The sequence below is a fragment of the Bufo gargarizans genome, chromosome 4 (assembly GCF_014858855.1).
Source record: "Bufo gargarizans isolate SCDJY-AF-19 chromosome 4, ASM1485885v1, whole genome shotgun sequence".
NCBI classification, from domain to species: domain Eukaryota; kingdom Metazoa; phylum Chordata; class Amphibia; order Anura; family Bufonidae; genus Bufo; species Bufo gargarizans.
Genome location: NC_058083.1, coordinates 312,460,387 through 312,474,452, shown reverse-complemented (window position 1 = coordinate 312,474,452; position 14,066 = coordinate 312,460,387). Strand labels below are relative to the sequence as shown.

At 40.1% G+C, this 14,066-nt stretch overlaps 1 protein-coding gene across 1 annotated transcript in view; it reads right to left on the bottom strand.

Annotated features, from left to right (window-relative positions):
- Positions 1-14,066, bottom strand: part of LAMA2 (laminin subunit alpha 2) — a 772,405-nt gene that overhangs the window by 440,652 nt on the left and 317,687 nt on the right. Inside the window, exon 15 of the mRNA XM_044291170.1 lies at positions 9,770-9,897. Coding sequence (XP_044147105.1) covers positions 9,770-9,897 — 128 coding nt within the window. The remainder of the gene's footprint in view (positions 1-9,769; positions 9,898-14,066) is intronic.

The window sequence follows — 14,066 nt, the reverse complement described above, 5'->3', positions numbered from 1 at the left end:
AATGTATTGTTTATAATGTACTGAATACATTGTATTCCTATCCACCCCTTCCAACACAAACAAGGGTATATGGTTGAATCTTCCTTTTCTCATCCTCCTCCTCTTCCATCATATCAACATGCTTATTCGTCACATATAATGCCTTCACATATATGCCCTTCACTTATACTGTTTTACAGGGTCAGCTCACCTGCAGGCCCTCACATACAATTTTTTATTAGGTTCAGCTCAGCTGCAGGCCCTCGCATATAATTTTTTAGAGGGTCAGCTCACCAGCAGGCCATCAACATAATTTTTTAAGTGTGTATGATGCCCTCCTTTATGTGTAAGAAAGGGTGTATTGGAACGCCGGTTCCTTGTAATTTTTGGTAGTTCTTCACTTAGTGCATAGGCTTTATGAGTGTAGGAGTCCCACTACCAGAACAATTGTACCACAATGTTAATGAGGCCCTCCTTTATGTGATATACAGGTTGTATCAGAATGCCTCTTCCTTGTAATTTTTTGGCAGCACTTGCACTTTATATACAAGTATACATAGAGGAAAAAATGTTTCCTAACAATTTTTCCTCTAAAATCGATTTTATCTTCAATTTTGTGCGTATTATTGTCAGTCTTTAAAAGTGGTGCACTACTCGGACAACATCATTCCCAGATGCATCCAGACATCCTCCCCATGCTGTTCCCGAACTATTTACGTGGTGTTTTCATCAAATCAGCCTGGTTTAATGCCCGGGTTCTCCCATTGACTTCCATTGTGCTCTGGTGCTCCATAGAGCACTCGAACATCCCAAGGTGTTCAGCCCGAGCACCTGAGCACTTTGGTGCTCGATCAACACTAAAGCACTAGTTTGAAAAATACAGTGCACACCTCACCAGATAGTGGTCCAAATGTCCAAATAGGTAACAAAAATTAAACCAGGCAGCACTCAATTGTATGGTTCTTTATTATACAAAATGCAACATTTCAGCTCTGTGTGAATTTTTCTCACGCATATGCTTGAGCATATACAGTATATACACAGGATGCAAACAAGTATCTCCCAAGGAAAGAGAACATCTCGCTAGTACCACCTTGTGACAGCGGTTCCCTGTGAGTCAGAAACTGACCTTTTTAACAAGCCTTGGTATATGACAAGGAAAAATAGCACAGCCAACTACCCATCTGTAGACAGCTGTTTCATGGTACTTGTCCCTCATCAGTGTGGAGCAGGTTTCTGGTTGGCAAGGTGTGATATCTTGGATGCAGCTTAGAAAAGTTTTTGATTTATAGGGAGCCACTTCTACAAGGTGGTGCTAGAGAGATGGTTCTATTACTTGGGACATACCTCTTTGCATATTGTTTTTCTGAGTGAATGAGTCTCCACACAGGGCTAGTCTCTTTAAGGACAGCCTTAAATATATATATATATATATATATATATATATATATATATACAGTACAGACCAAAAGTTTGGACACACCTTCTCATTCAAAGAGTTTTCTTTATTTTCATGACTATGAAAATTGTAGATGCACACTGAAGGCATCAAAACTATGAATTAACACATGTGGAATTATATACATAACAAAAAAGTGTGAAACAACTGAAAATATGTCATATTATAGGTTCTTCAAAGTAGCCACCTTTTGCTTTGATTACTGCTTTGCACACTCTTGGCATTCTCTTGATGAGCTTCAAGAGGTAGTCACCTGAAATGGTCTTCCAACAGTCTTGAATGAGTTCCCAGAGATGCTTAGCACTTGTTGGCCCTTTTGCCTTTACTCTGCGGTCTAGCTCACCCCAAACCATCTCGATTGGGTTCAGGTCCGGTGACTGTGGAGGCCAGGTCATCTGGCGCAGCACCCCATCACTCTCCTTCATGGTCAAATAGCCCTTACACAGCCTGGAGGTGTGTTTGGGGTCATTTTCCTGTTGAAAAATAAATGATGGTCCAACTAAACGCAAACCAGATGGAATAGCATGCCGCTGCAAGATGCTGTGGTAGCCATGCTGGTTTGTATGCCTTCAAATTTGAATAAATTCCCAACAGTGTCACCAGCAAAGCACCCGCCACACCATCACACCTCCTCCTCCATGCTTCACAGTGGGAACCAGGCATGTAGAGTCCATCCGTTCACCTTTTCTGCGTCACACAAAGACACGGTGGTTGGAACCAAAGATCTCAAATTTGGACTCATCAGACCAAAGCACAGATTTTCACTGGTCTAATGTCCATTCCTTGTGTTCTTTAGCCCAAACAAGTCTCTTCTGCTTGTTGCCTGTCCATTGCAGTGGTTTCCTAGCAGATATTCTACCATGAAGGCCTGATTCACACAGTCTCCTCTTAACAGTTGTTCTAGAGATGTGTCTGCTGCTAGAACTCTGTGTGGCATTGACCTGGTCTCTAATCTGAGCTGCTGTTACCTGCGATTTCTGAGGCTGGTGACGCGGATGAACTTATCCTCCGCAGCAGAGGTGACTCTTGGTCTTCCTTTCCTGGGGCGGTCCACATGTGAGCCAGTTTCTTTGTAGCACTTGATGGTTTTTGTGTCTGCACTTGGGGACACTTTCAAAGTTTTCCCAATTTTTCGGACTGACTGACCTTCATTTCTTAAAGTAATGATGGCCACTAGTTTTTCTTTACTTAACTGCTTTTTTCTTGCCATAATACAAATTCTAACAGTCTATTCAGTAGGACTATCAGCTGTGTATCCACCTGACTTCTCCACAACACAACTGATGGTCCCAACCCCATTTATAAGGCAAGAAATCCCACCTGACAGGGCACACCTGTGAAGTGAAAACCATTTCAGGTGACTATCTCTTGAAGCTCATCAAGAGAATGCCAAGAGTGTGCAAAGCAGTAATCAAAGCAAAAGGTGGCTACTTTGAAGAACCTATAATATGACATATTTTCAGTTGTTTCACACTTTTTTGTTATGTATATAATTCCACATGTGTTATTTCATAGTTTTGATGCCTTCAGTGTGAATCTACAATTTTCATAGTCATGAAAATAAAGAAAACCCTTTCAATGAGAAGGTGTGTCCAAACTTTTGGTCTGTACTGTATATAAATATATATACTGTATATACACACACACATATACACAGAGAGATTGAGAGAGAAATATTGTATTGCATATCATTGTCTATATTATTTCACTGTAACAGAACTACATTTATTCAAGAGCTTGGAATACTTTAAAAACAATGTTTTCCTCACATGACTTTTCTAGACAACTCTGCACATTTATCTGCAATAAATGCTTACTGTGCATGTGATTATTTAATATTTTTTCTTTTGACTTTTGTAGACATAATCTCTATTTTGCTCTTTTTTATGTGTGCATAACTAATTTCACACGGATCATGTTAGGGGTAAAGGTCAATAAGGCTTTCTACAATGCCAGGGTGACAGTGAGGGAACAAAGGAGGGGCAGTTTATTGACAATGTGATCAGTACAGATTGTAACACTTCAAGGGTAAATTGTCTTTTGACTATTATACTAGCACAGGTGTTGCATGGGCATAGCTAATGCATAATAACTAGGGCATATGCAATTATACATCCAGTTATGTCCCTAACTGCAGTGTATATAGTATATATGCTTGACTGAAACATTGCTTTGCTCATTGTCCATATGCCTCTAGGTGTATGCCCATTACCTACAGTCTAATGCTTATATTGATCAGAAATGTTACATGTTCCCTCACACAGGCATTTAATAAATATTTGCAGTTTTTCATATTATTGATAAATAATACTCTTGATTACTCTTAAAACGTCACTATTGTTTAGTGATTAGTCATTAGAAAATCCTTTGGGCTCCCTATGGGGGATTTTTTTTTTCCAATTATAGAACCATATATCAGTCATGTACTGTAGGACAATGGAGGCTAATAGGCAAGCAGCTGGATTCCTATGCTTTTATTCATATTTAATTAATAAATAAAAAAAAGTGTTCGATAGGCTAGACTGAGGGAAATGTGTTTGAGGCTTGAGCCCTTATCTAGCTACAGGTGCTTTAGTCAATAAGCTCCGATTAGCTCCATATGTTAAAGAAACACAAACCAGAAATTTCATGCCTAGGATTCCCGATTCTAGTCAGTGTTCAGTCCGTAATTTCTATCAGTGATTATGAGCTACAACCAGGTGCGGCTCTCAAGACAGAACAGGAGCAGATCTTTCCCTTATACCTTATGCTTGTGGAAGCTCCTGTCTTGGTTTTGGCTCACAGTCACTGATGGAAAACACTGACCAAAACACTGAAGTGTGAATAAGGCTTAAAGATAATAAAAGTTAAAGGAATTATTCTTTTTCCAGTAGATTTTTCATAATGGGTTATCCAAGGACCAAAAATCATCTATCTAGTTGTGGCCCAAATGAAAATAAAACTTTCTGAATGATGCCACAATGTCACATTTCCAGGTTTCACCACTGCCACCTCCACTTCCTCATCCATTCTGACAGGCTGACAGCATCCTTCCTCTTCTCTCTTTCTGTATCAGGCCTTCTTCATCCACATCATTGACACACAAGAAGAAGAGAAACCTCTCAGCTGTGTCATAAAAAACCCAGAAGAGAAGGTGCAAGAACCTGGCCGAAGTCTGGGACTTTCAGAATGAAAATATATTATTAACTCCCCCCCCCCCCCTCCCCATTAAATCCATTTAAGGCTAGGAGAATACAAGATCATCCTTTTGTTTTTGCATAAATAGAAGGAAAATGGATGACAAGGATTTAGCATATAAGCATATTATAGAGAAGATTTTTACTGTCTGATATTTTCGAGTTGGATCATTGAATATAGAAATGCATTAGCCATGAAATATCAAATGTGATTCTAATGTATGGAGGAGGTTAAATGCAATCATTTAATTTGGCAATTTAGCAATGTTTACAGGGCACCTGCAGCTGTCCTTTTCATTGGTAATGCAGGTCAGGGCATCCTTTCAGCAACGTCTAAGACATAAATCAATCCATTTGTGTTTGACAAGAACAATAATGAAAAATAAATGTTTGCTCTATTTGGGTAGCATTTCCTATGCCATTTAGTATTCATAATCCTTGAGTTTAGTCTTTTTGTTTGGATAAGAAAATTAGAAAAAAAAAAATCTAAAATGCAAAAACAAGCGCATGTCACTTATCTAAATGTCTGCCATTATGTCTGGTTGAATATGGTGGCAAGGAGAAATGCTAATAATAATGCTAATGCTAATACTAAATATCATACAGAATATCAATACCCGGGACGGGTTATAAGTGGTGTACCCCAAGGTTCAGTGCTGGGCCCTTTATTATTCAATTTATTTATTAATGATATCGAGGACGGGATTAATAGCACCATTTCTATTATTGCAGATGATCCAAGCTATATAGTACTGTGCAGTCTAAGGAAGATGTCCATAAACTACAAGCTGACTTGAATACTCTGAGTGATTGGGCATCAACTTGGCAAATGAGGTTCAATGTGGATAAATGTAAAGTTATGCATCTTGGTAGTAATAATCTCTGTGTTTAATATGTCCTAGGTGATGTAACACTGGGAGAGTCACGTATAGAGAAAGATTTGGGTGTTCTTGTGGATGGTAGGCTAAATTACAGCATACAATGTCATCAGCTTGGTGCGGCCTCATCTGGAACAGGCAGTTCAGTTCTGGGCAACAGTCCATAGAAAGGATGCACTGCAGCTGGAAAAAGTACAGAGGAGAGCGACTAAACTGATAAGGAAAATGGAGGGTCTTAGTTATGAAGAAAGATTAAAATAATTGAATTTATTTAGTCTAGAGTAGGGTTGAGCGAACCTGAACTGGGGACGCTTCAAGTTAGAATATACTGAGAACTGTGGACATAACGGCCCCCTGCTGCCTGGCAGCACCTGATCTCTTACAGGGGGCTGTGATCTGCACAATTAAAAGGTCTGTGAGGCGCATTGCTTATAGCACAGACCTGTCACTTACCAGTAGGAGGAGCGCCCGGCTGGCCACAGACAGCACACGTAAGTATAATGCTGCTAAAAGTTCTAAGTAACCATGGCAGCCAGGACTGCAGTAGCGTCAGTCCTGGCTGCCATGGTAACTGATCGGAGCCCCAGCGATTAAACTGGGACTCCGATCGGAACTGCCGCTCCGCTGCCACCAATGATGAGGGGAGGAGGGTTGTTAACATGTGGCCACTGCCACCAATGATTTTAATTAGGGGTGAGGGGGGAGAGGAGAGGCCGCACTGGACACCAATGACTTTAATGGGGGGGGCGCACTAACTACCAATGATTTTAATACTGGGGAGGGAGGGAGGGAGGGAGGGGGGGCCGCACTGGCCACCAGAAAATTAATTAATAATCTGCTGGTGAGCTGACTCTGTAAAACATTATATGCGAGGGCCTGCTGGTGAGCTGACCCTGTAAAAGATTGTAGGTGAGGGCCTGCTGGTGAGCTGACCCTGTAAAATATTTAAATGCGAGGGGCCTGCTGGTGAGCTGACTTTCTAAAACATTATATGCAAGGGCCTACTGGTGAGCTGACCCTGTAAAAGATTTTAGATGCAGGCCTGCTGGTGAGCTGACCCTGTAAAACATTATATGCGAGGGCCTACTAGTGAGCTAACCCTGCAAAACATTATATGAGAGGGCCTGCTGGTGAGCTGACCCTGTAAATGATTTTAGTAGCGGGCCTGCTGGTGAGCTGACCGTTGTAGGGATTTGCTCTGGTAGACAGGGTAAACGGACACAGTACAGAGGCAAGAACACGGTAATAAATCTGCAGTACACTAGATGTCACAGATAAATTTTTTCAGCACACACTTTGCACTGCAGATGTGGCAATAGTAATGTCACTGTCACAAGTGGACACTGTCTATGGAAAAAGTACACTGGATGTCACCGATAAATTATTTCAGCGCACACGTTACACTGCAGATTTGGCGCTGGTAATGTCACTGTCAGAAGCGGGCACCGTCTATTGAAAAAGTTCACTGGATGTCACAGATATGCGCACTTTACACTGGAGATGTGGCATAGCTAATGTCACAATCCGCAGCGGACACCCTCTATGGAAAAAATACACTGGATATCAGATATTTTTGGGATGCGCACACTTTACACTGGAGATGTGGTGCAACTAATGTCACAGTCCGCAGCGAAAACCGCCTACGGAAAAAGTACACTGGATATCAGATATTTTTGGGATGCGCACACTTTACACAGGAGATGTGGCGGAGCTAAAGTCGCTGTCTGCAGCGGCCTAACTATTGCAGGCTCTTTAGCACAGGATGCGCTAAAAATAGATATTGCTGCCACACACAACAGTCCTTTAAAGGACTTTTGGGTCTGTATAGTTTCAGCTATTTAGCGCAGTTTGCGCTAAAAATATATATTGCTGCTGCCACACACAACAATAGTCCTTAAAAGAACTTTTGGGTCTCTGAAAAGTTTTTGTACTATAAATATTCGTATATCACTCCCTACACTGTCTGTCCCTTCCTCAGCACAGCTCGCCCTGACTAAGACTGAGCCGAACATGCGTCATCGGATGCTATGTAGCGCCCGATTACGCGTTCTGGCCAGCCAATCACTGTTATGCCAGTAACCAACGTGGCTACGGCATTACAGTGAGGGCAGTACTTACCTGCATGTTTATTGGCAAGAAACGTGCGTAGCGGAGACTCGATCAACACTAGTCAGTATAGACGCTGTTGTTTATCAACCACTCTTTGCTTTGTTATATTTATATTGTAGTCTAAGCTCACCATTTAGATCTATATTGTGCTTAATTTATTGCACTTTTGCACTTTATATGTAATCTCATCATTTCCTAGTCTCATTTCAGAAAATTGAATTTACCATGTAGAGAAAGTTAATACGATACACTGACTAATGTATTGTGATTGTCCATATTGCCTCCTTTGCTGGTTAGATCTATTTTTCCATCACATTATTCACTGCTTGTTTCCATGATTGCAACCACCCTACAATCCAGCTGTGGTGGTCATGCTTGCACACTATAGGAAAAAGCACTGGCCTCTCTGGTGGCTGGGATCGTGGGAGTAGGCCAGCACTTTTTTCTATAGTCTGCAAGCACGGTCACCACTGCTGGATTACAGGGTGGTCGTAATCATGGAAACGAGAAGTGTATAATGTGATAGAAACATGAATCAAGCCAGCAAAGGGGGCAATATGGAAAATCACAATACATTAGTAAGTGCCTTTCTTTATATGAGAAATGTCATTTGTTGAAGTGAGACAATCCTTTACTGTATGGTGTACTATACAGTTAAAATATACTTATTAGTACCTCATTTTCAGTGTGTGAACCATGCTGCCATCTCTGTATGTTTTTAAACATGCATTTTCATATTTTAATATCTAAAGGTGGGTATTGTATTTATTTCTATAGGTATTGGTCGGGTTGATGGGAGATTTAAAGGGGTATTCCAGGGCATATCCACAGGATAGGGGATAACTATTAGATCAGTGGGGGTCCTAATGTTAGGAACCCCACTGATTAAGAGAACAGGGACCTCCTACAACCCGAAAAGAACAGAGCGGATGGTTGCACATGTGTGTGGCTTCTCCATTCATTTCTGTGGCAGTTCCAGAGATAGCTGAGCACTGTTCTGGGCTATCTCCTGAATTCCCATACAATGGAATGGAGCGAATGAAGTGGTAGTGGTGCTTAAGTGAGCGCTGCTTCCGCTTTAAAATTACCTGCATGTCTCACTTATAAAGGTGATGCAGTGTAATTACAACTGCTCTGTCCCATTAATTTGAAAATCTGATGCGATATTGATGACCTATCCTTTATTGAGAACGGGGTTGGAACCCTACTTACAGCTCCCTACAAGAGTGCGACAAAGATTTATTTGTACCTATCCTTAAAAATAGGTCATCAATATAGTCCCGCTGCACAGCCCCTTCAAGAGTTGCATTAAATGGGAACTTTAGAAATATGTGCTAAAAAGGCTGTGTATAGTATAAACCCAAATAGGGTCAGACTGGCCGACAAGAGGATCCTCCTGCGGACCCAAGCTCTGACAATAATGAACCGCTAATTAAGCATAGCCCTTAAGATCCTGTATACACAGAAGATGGGCCCTCAGAATAAGTTCCCCTGGTGGGCCCAAGGAACAGCAGTCTGACGCCAAACCCAGCGGGTAGAATTTTTGAATTTATGAAATGCTTAAATTTCTTGAACATCCTCGATTCAAATTGTAGCAATATTAAAGCACACTGCAATGTATTGCATACATCGAATCATATACTGCATGTTTGATTCTGCTTGCATTATATACTGAATACTGTATGATAACGACTACAGGACATAATAAAAGTTAATCCATACCTTTACAGGGGATTGGAGCAGTATTTCAAAATGTTGCTTTTCTGGCTGCCTATGCAAATCCTGTGTAAATACTGTACTAGGCAGAAAGTGGGAGGATAATGTATAACATCATGTATGCCAATTTTATGACGTAAATTGTGATGAATTTAAAAGGCGGCATGAGTCACAGAAAACCTCAAAAAGCTGAAAATTCTGGTGCAAAATGTTGCTTTTCTGGCTGCCTATGCAAATCCTGTGTAAATACTGTACTAGGCAGAAAGTGGGAGGATAATGTATAACATAATGTATGCCACTTTTGTGATGTAAATTGTGATAAATTTAAAAGTTGGCATGAGTCACAGAAAACCTCAAAAAGCTGACAATTCATGTGCAAAATGTGGCTTAGAAAACATCAATAAATTCCCAAATAAGATGTTGAGAATACTATAATATATGTTAACACTTACTTGTTAGAAGCTATGCTCAGTGGACAGGCACATGGCAGGCAGTCCTCATCTGTTCCATCGGTTGGATTCCCATAAAAGCCTGGTAGACAGTAATCACAATATCGTCCATAGGTATTATGCTTGCAGTTCTAAAATAATAATAAATTACACAGTTTAAAGCAAATTTCCAGTTTAAAGTTTTCATCTTAAAAGCTATTAAGAAGACATACATTTTCTGTCTGAATGCTACTTGTATGGCAAGCTCCAAATGGGCATAAGTGCTTTCAAATGAGCATTTGCACATCAGTATAGACTACCTTAGCTTTAGGTGTTGATCGACATATCACCTGTATGATGATGGAAGACTGAGTCTGTGTTTTTTCTACACATTTGGGTGATTGTGTTGCCACATGTGACTAAGACAGGCTGGTACTGGCATAATAAGCTGTATTATGATTTATGAATATAACAGCCAAGGTGTTTTAGGGTACAACCATGCGGTGTGGTGGTGCTGCTTTCAGGTACAGCAGTACTGCAGTAGGCTCTGAAGAGAAATGTGACTCCATCTTGTCTTCTCTAATTATGTAAAGAATTGTAATAACATCTCACCCACACACTGTTTCAAGTCCCCGCGCTGTGAGTTAGGTTCGCTTATGTGTCCCAGGACAGATTCTGGGAATCTCCCTGAACTAGTACAAACGTTCTTGCCTTATTCAGGGTCATTCGGCACAACTGCGTACATTCTTATATGTGACTGATTAAAACCTATTCTTTTCGCACGGCATCCGTTCGTGTGAAAGAGCCCTAATGAAGATGGCACTGTTCAGTGGATCTGCATTGTTTATGGCCACATGGCATTGAAGGTGCTATTAACAATACAGGCCCACTGACCAGTGCTGTCTTCATTAGTTTAAATAGAGCCCACTGCAGCCCTTTCAGCAATGCAATACTCGAAAGCAGCATGACAGCATTATCACCTTGACAGGAAAGCACCGTGTAGTCATACCCTTACTGAACTGATAGTGATAAAACATAGCGTTAAATAATGAGTTAAAGGGGTTTTCTCACTTCAGCAAGTGGCATTTATCATGTAGAGAAAGGTAATACAAGGCACTTAGTAATGTATTGTGATTGCCCATATTGCTTCCTTTGCTGGCTGGATTCATTTTTCCACTACATGATACACTTCTCATTTACATGGTTATGACCACCCTGCAATCCAGCAGCAGTGTAGGAAAAAACAGCAGCCTATGCAAGCTTCCACGGTCTCGGCCACCAGAGAGCACTTTTTTATATAGTTTGCAAGCACGACCATTGCTGCTGGATTGCAGGGTGGTCGTAACCAAGGAAACAAGCAATGTATAATGTGATGGAAAAATTTATCAAACCAGCAAAGGAAGTAATATGGACAATCACAATACATTAGTAAGTGCCTTGTATTAACTTTATCTACATGATAAATGCCACTTGCTAAAGTTAGAGAACCCCTTTAAGTTCAGTAGAACTGAATGATTTCCTAGGTCTTACAGATGCAATATGAACAATAAACCTTTGCAGCCTGGTAGGTCCAAAAAATAAAAATCTTTCCCTTATACTTTTTTCTTGATTTCAGGTGCATTCTTTGCTTTGGGTAATAAAAAGAGAAAACACATTCAATCTTGCACACTCTGTACTGTATGAACCTAGCCTTAGAGCTTTTTCGGACTAACAAGAGAACAACAACTGAAAGACCAAAAAAAAAGAAGCTTTCAAAACACATGTTATTGTTTGAACATTGCCACAGTCTAAAAATGTGCAGAATGCCTCAGAAAAAAAGAGTGCAGTAAATTAAAACTATTGTTTGAATTAACTACAGGGTCTATATATATTACAAATGTGGCGATTCATTTTGCATAAACCCAACATATTTCTTTCACAAAAGAAATAAAAAGAAGATCTAGGAAAATCTTCACTTAATCTCCTGTGTTCAGTTGATCCATTTTTTTCTTATATTTCACTTAAAGGGGACCTGTTACCACAAAATGCATTGCAAATGCAGCATGTTATAGAGCAGAAGGAGCTGAGCAAATTGATGTATACTGTTATTGGAAAAGATTCAGTAAAAGTTGTAATTTATACATTTTTATATCAGTTTTTTTCTAATTAAGACTGCCACCATGAACAATGATGGAGGTGTTATCAGTGATTGATAGCATTCTCTGTGTAAGTGTATATACAGGGATAGCTGTCAGTCACTGATAGCTGTACATGGGGGAGGTGTTATCAGTGATTGATAGCATTCTCTGTGTAAGTGTATATACAGGGATAGCTGTCAGTCACTGATAGTTGTACATGGTGGAGGTGTTATCAGTGATTGGCATCATTCTCTGTGTAAGTGTATATACAGGGATAGCTGTCAGTCACTGATATTTGTACGTGGTGGAGGTGTTATCAGTGATTGACATCATTCTCTGTGTAAGTGTGTATACATAGATAGCTGTCAGTCACTGATATTTGTACATGGTGGAGGTGTTATCAGTGATTGACATCATTCTCTGTGTAAGTGTGTATATATATATATATATAGATAGCTGTCAGTCACTGATATTTGTACCTGGGGGAGGTGTTATCAGTGATAGACATCATTCTCTGTGTAAGTGTGTATATATAGATAGCTGTCAGTCACTGATATTTGTACATGGGGGAGGTGTTATCAGTGATTGACATCATTCTCTGTGTAAGTGTGTATACATAGATAGCTGTCAGCCACTGATATTTGTACATGGTGGAGGTGTTATCAGTGATTGACATCATTCTCTGTGTAAGTGTATATACAGGGATAGCTGTCAGTCACTGATATTTGTACGTGGGGGAGGTGTTATCAGTGATTGACATCATTCTCTGTGTAAGTGTGTATACATAGATAACTGTCAGTCACTGATATTTGTACATGGGGAGGTGTTATCAGTGATTGACATCATTCTCTGTGTAAGTGTGTATATAGAGCTAGCTGTCAGTCACTGATATTTGTACATGGGGAGGTGTTATCAGTGATTGACATCATTCTCTGTGTAAGTGTGTATCTATAGATAGCTGTCAGTCACTGATAGTTGTACACAGGGGAGGTGTTACCAGTGATTGATAGCATTCCCTGTGTAAGTGTGTATACATAGATAACTGTCAGTCACTGATATTTGTACATGGGGAGGTGTTATCAGTGATTGACATCATTCTCTGTGTAAGTGTGTATACATAGATAGCTGTCAGTCACTGATATTTGTACATGGTGGAGGTGTTATGAGTGATTGATATCATTCTCTGTGTAAGTGTGTGTATACAGGGATAGCTGTCAGTCACTGATAGCTGTACATGGTGTAGGTTTTATTAGTGATTGATAGCATTCCCTGTGTAAGTGTACATAGATAGATAGCTGTCAGTCACTGATATTTGTACATGGTGGAGCTGTTATCAGTGATTGATAGCATTCTCTGTGTAAGTGTGTATACAGGGATAGCTGTCAGTCACTGATAGTTGTACATGGGGGAGTTGTTATCAGTGATTGATAGTATTATCTGTATAAGTGTGTATACATAGCTGTTCACACGGGAGGTGTTATCAGTGATTGATAGCATTCTTTGTGTAAGTGTATATACATAGATAGCTGTAAATCACTGATATTTGTACATGGGGAGGTGTTATCAGTGATTGATAGCATTCTCTGTGTAAGTGTGTATACAGAGATAGCTGTCAGTCATTGATAGTTGTACACAGGGGAGGTGTTACCAGTGATTAATAGAATTCTCCGTGTAAGTGTGTATACAGAGATAGCTGTCAGTTACTGATAGCTGTACACGGGGAGTTGTTATCAGTGATTGACAGCATTCTCTGTGTACGTGTGTATAAAGGGATAGATGTCAGTCACTGATATTTGTACATGGGGGAGGTGTTATCAGTGATTGATAGCATTCTCTGTATAAGTGTGTATATATAGATAGCTGTTCACACGGGAGGTGTTATCAGTGATTGATAGCATTCTCTGTGTATGTGTGTATATATAGATAGCTGTCAGTCACTGATATTTCTACATGGGGGAGTTGTTATCAGTGATTGATAGTATTCTCTGTATAAGTGTGCTTACATAGATAGCAGCCGTTCACATGGGAGATGTTATTAGTGATTGATATTCTCTGTGTAAGTGTGTATATATATAAATAGATGTCAGTCACTGATATTTGCACATGGTGGTGGTGTTATCAGTGATTGATAGCATTCTCTGTGTACGTGTGTATACATAGATAGATGTCAGTCACTGATAGCTGTATGCGGAGGAGGTGTTATC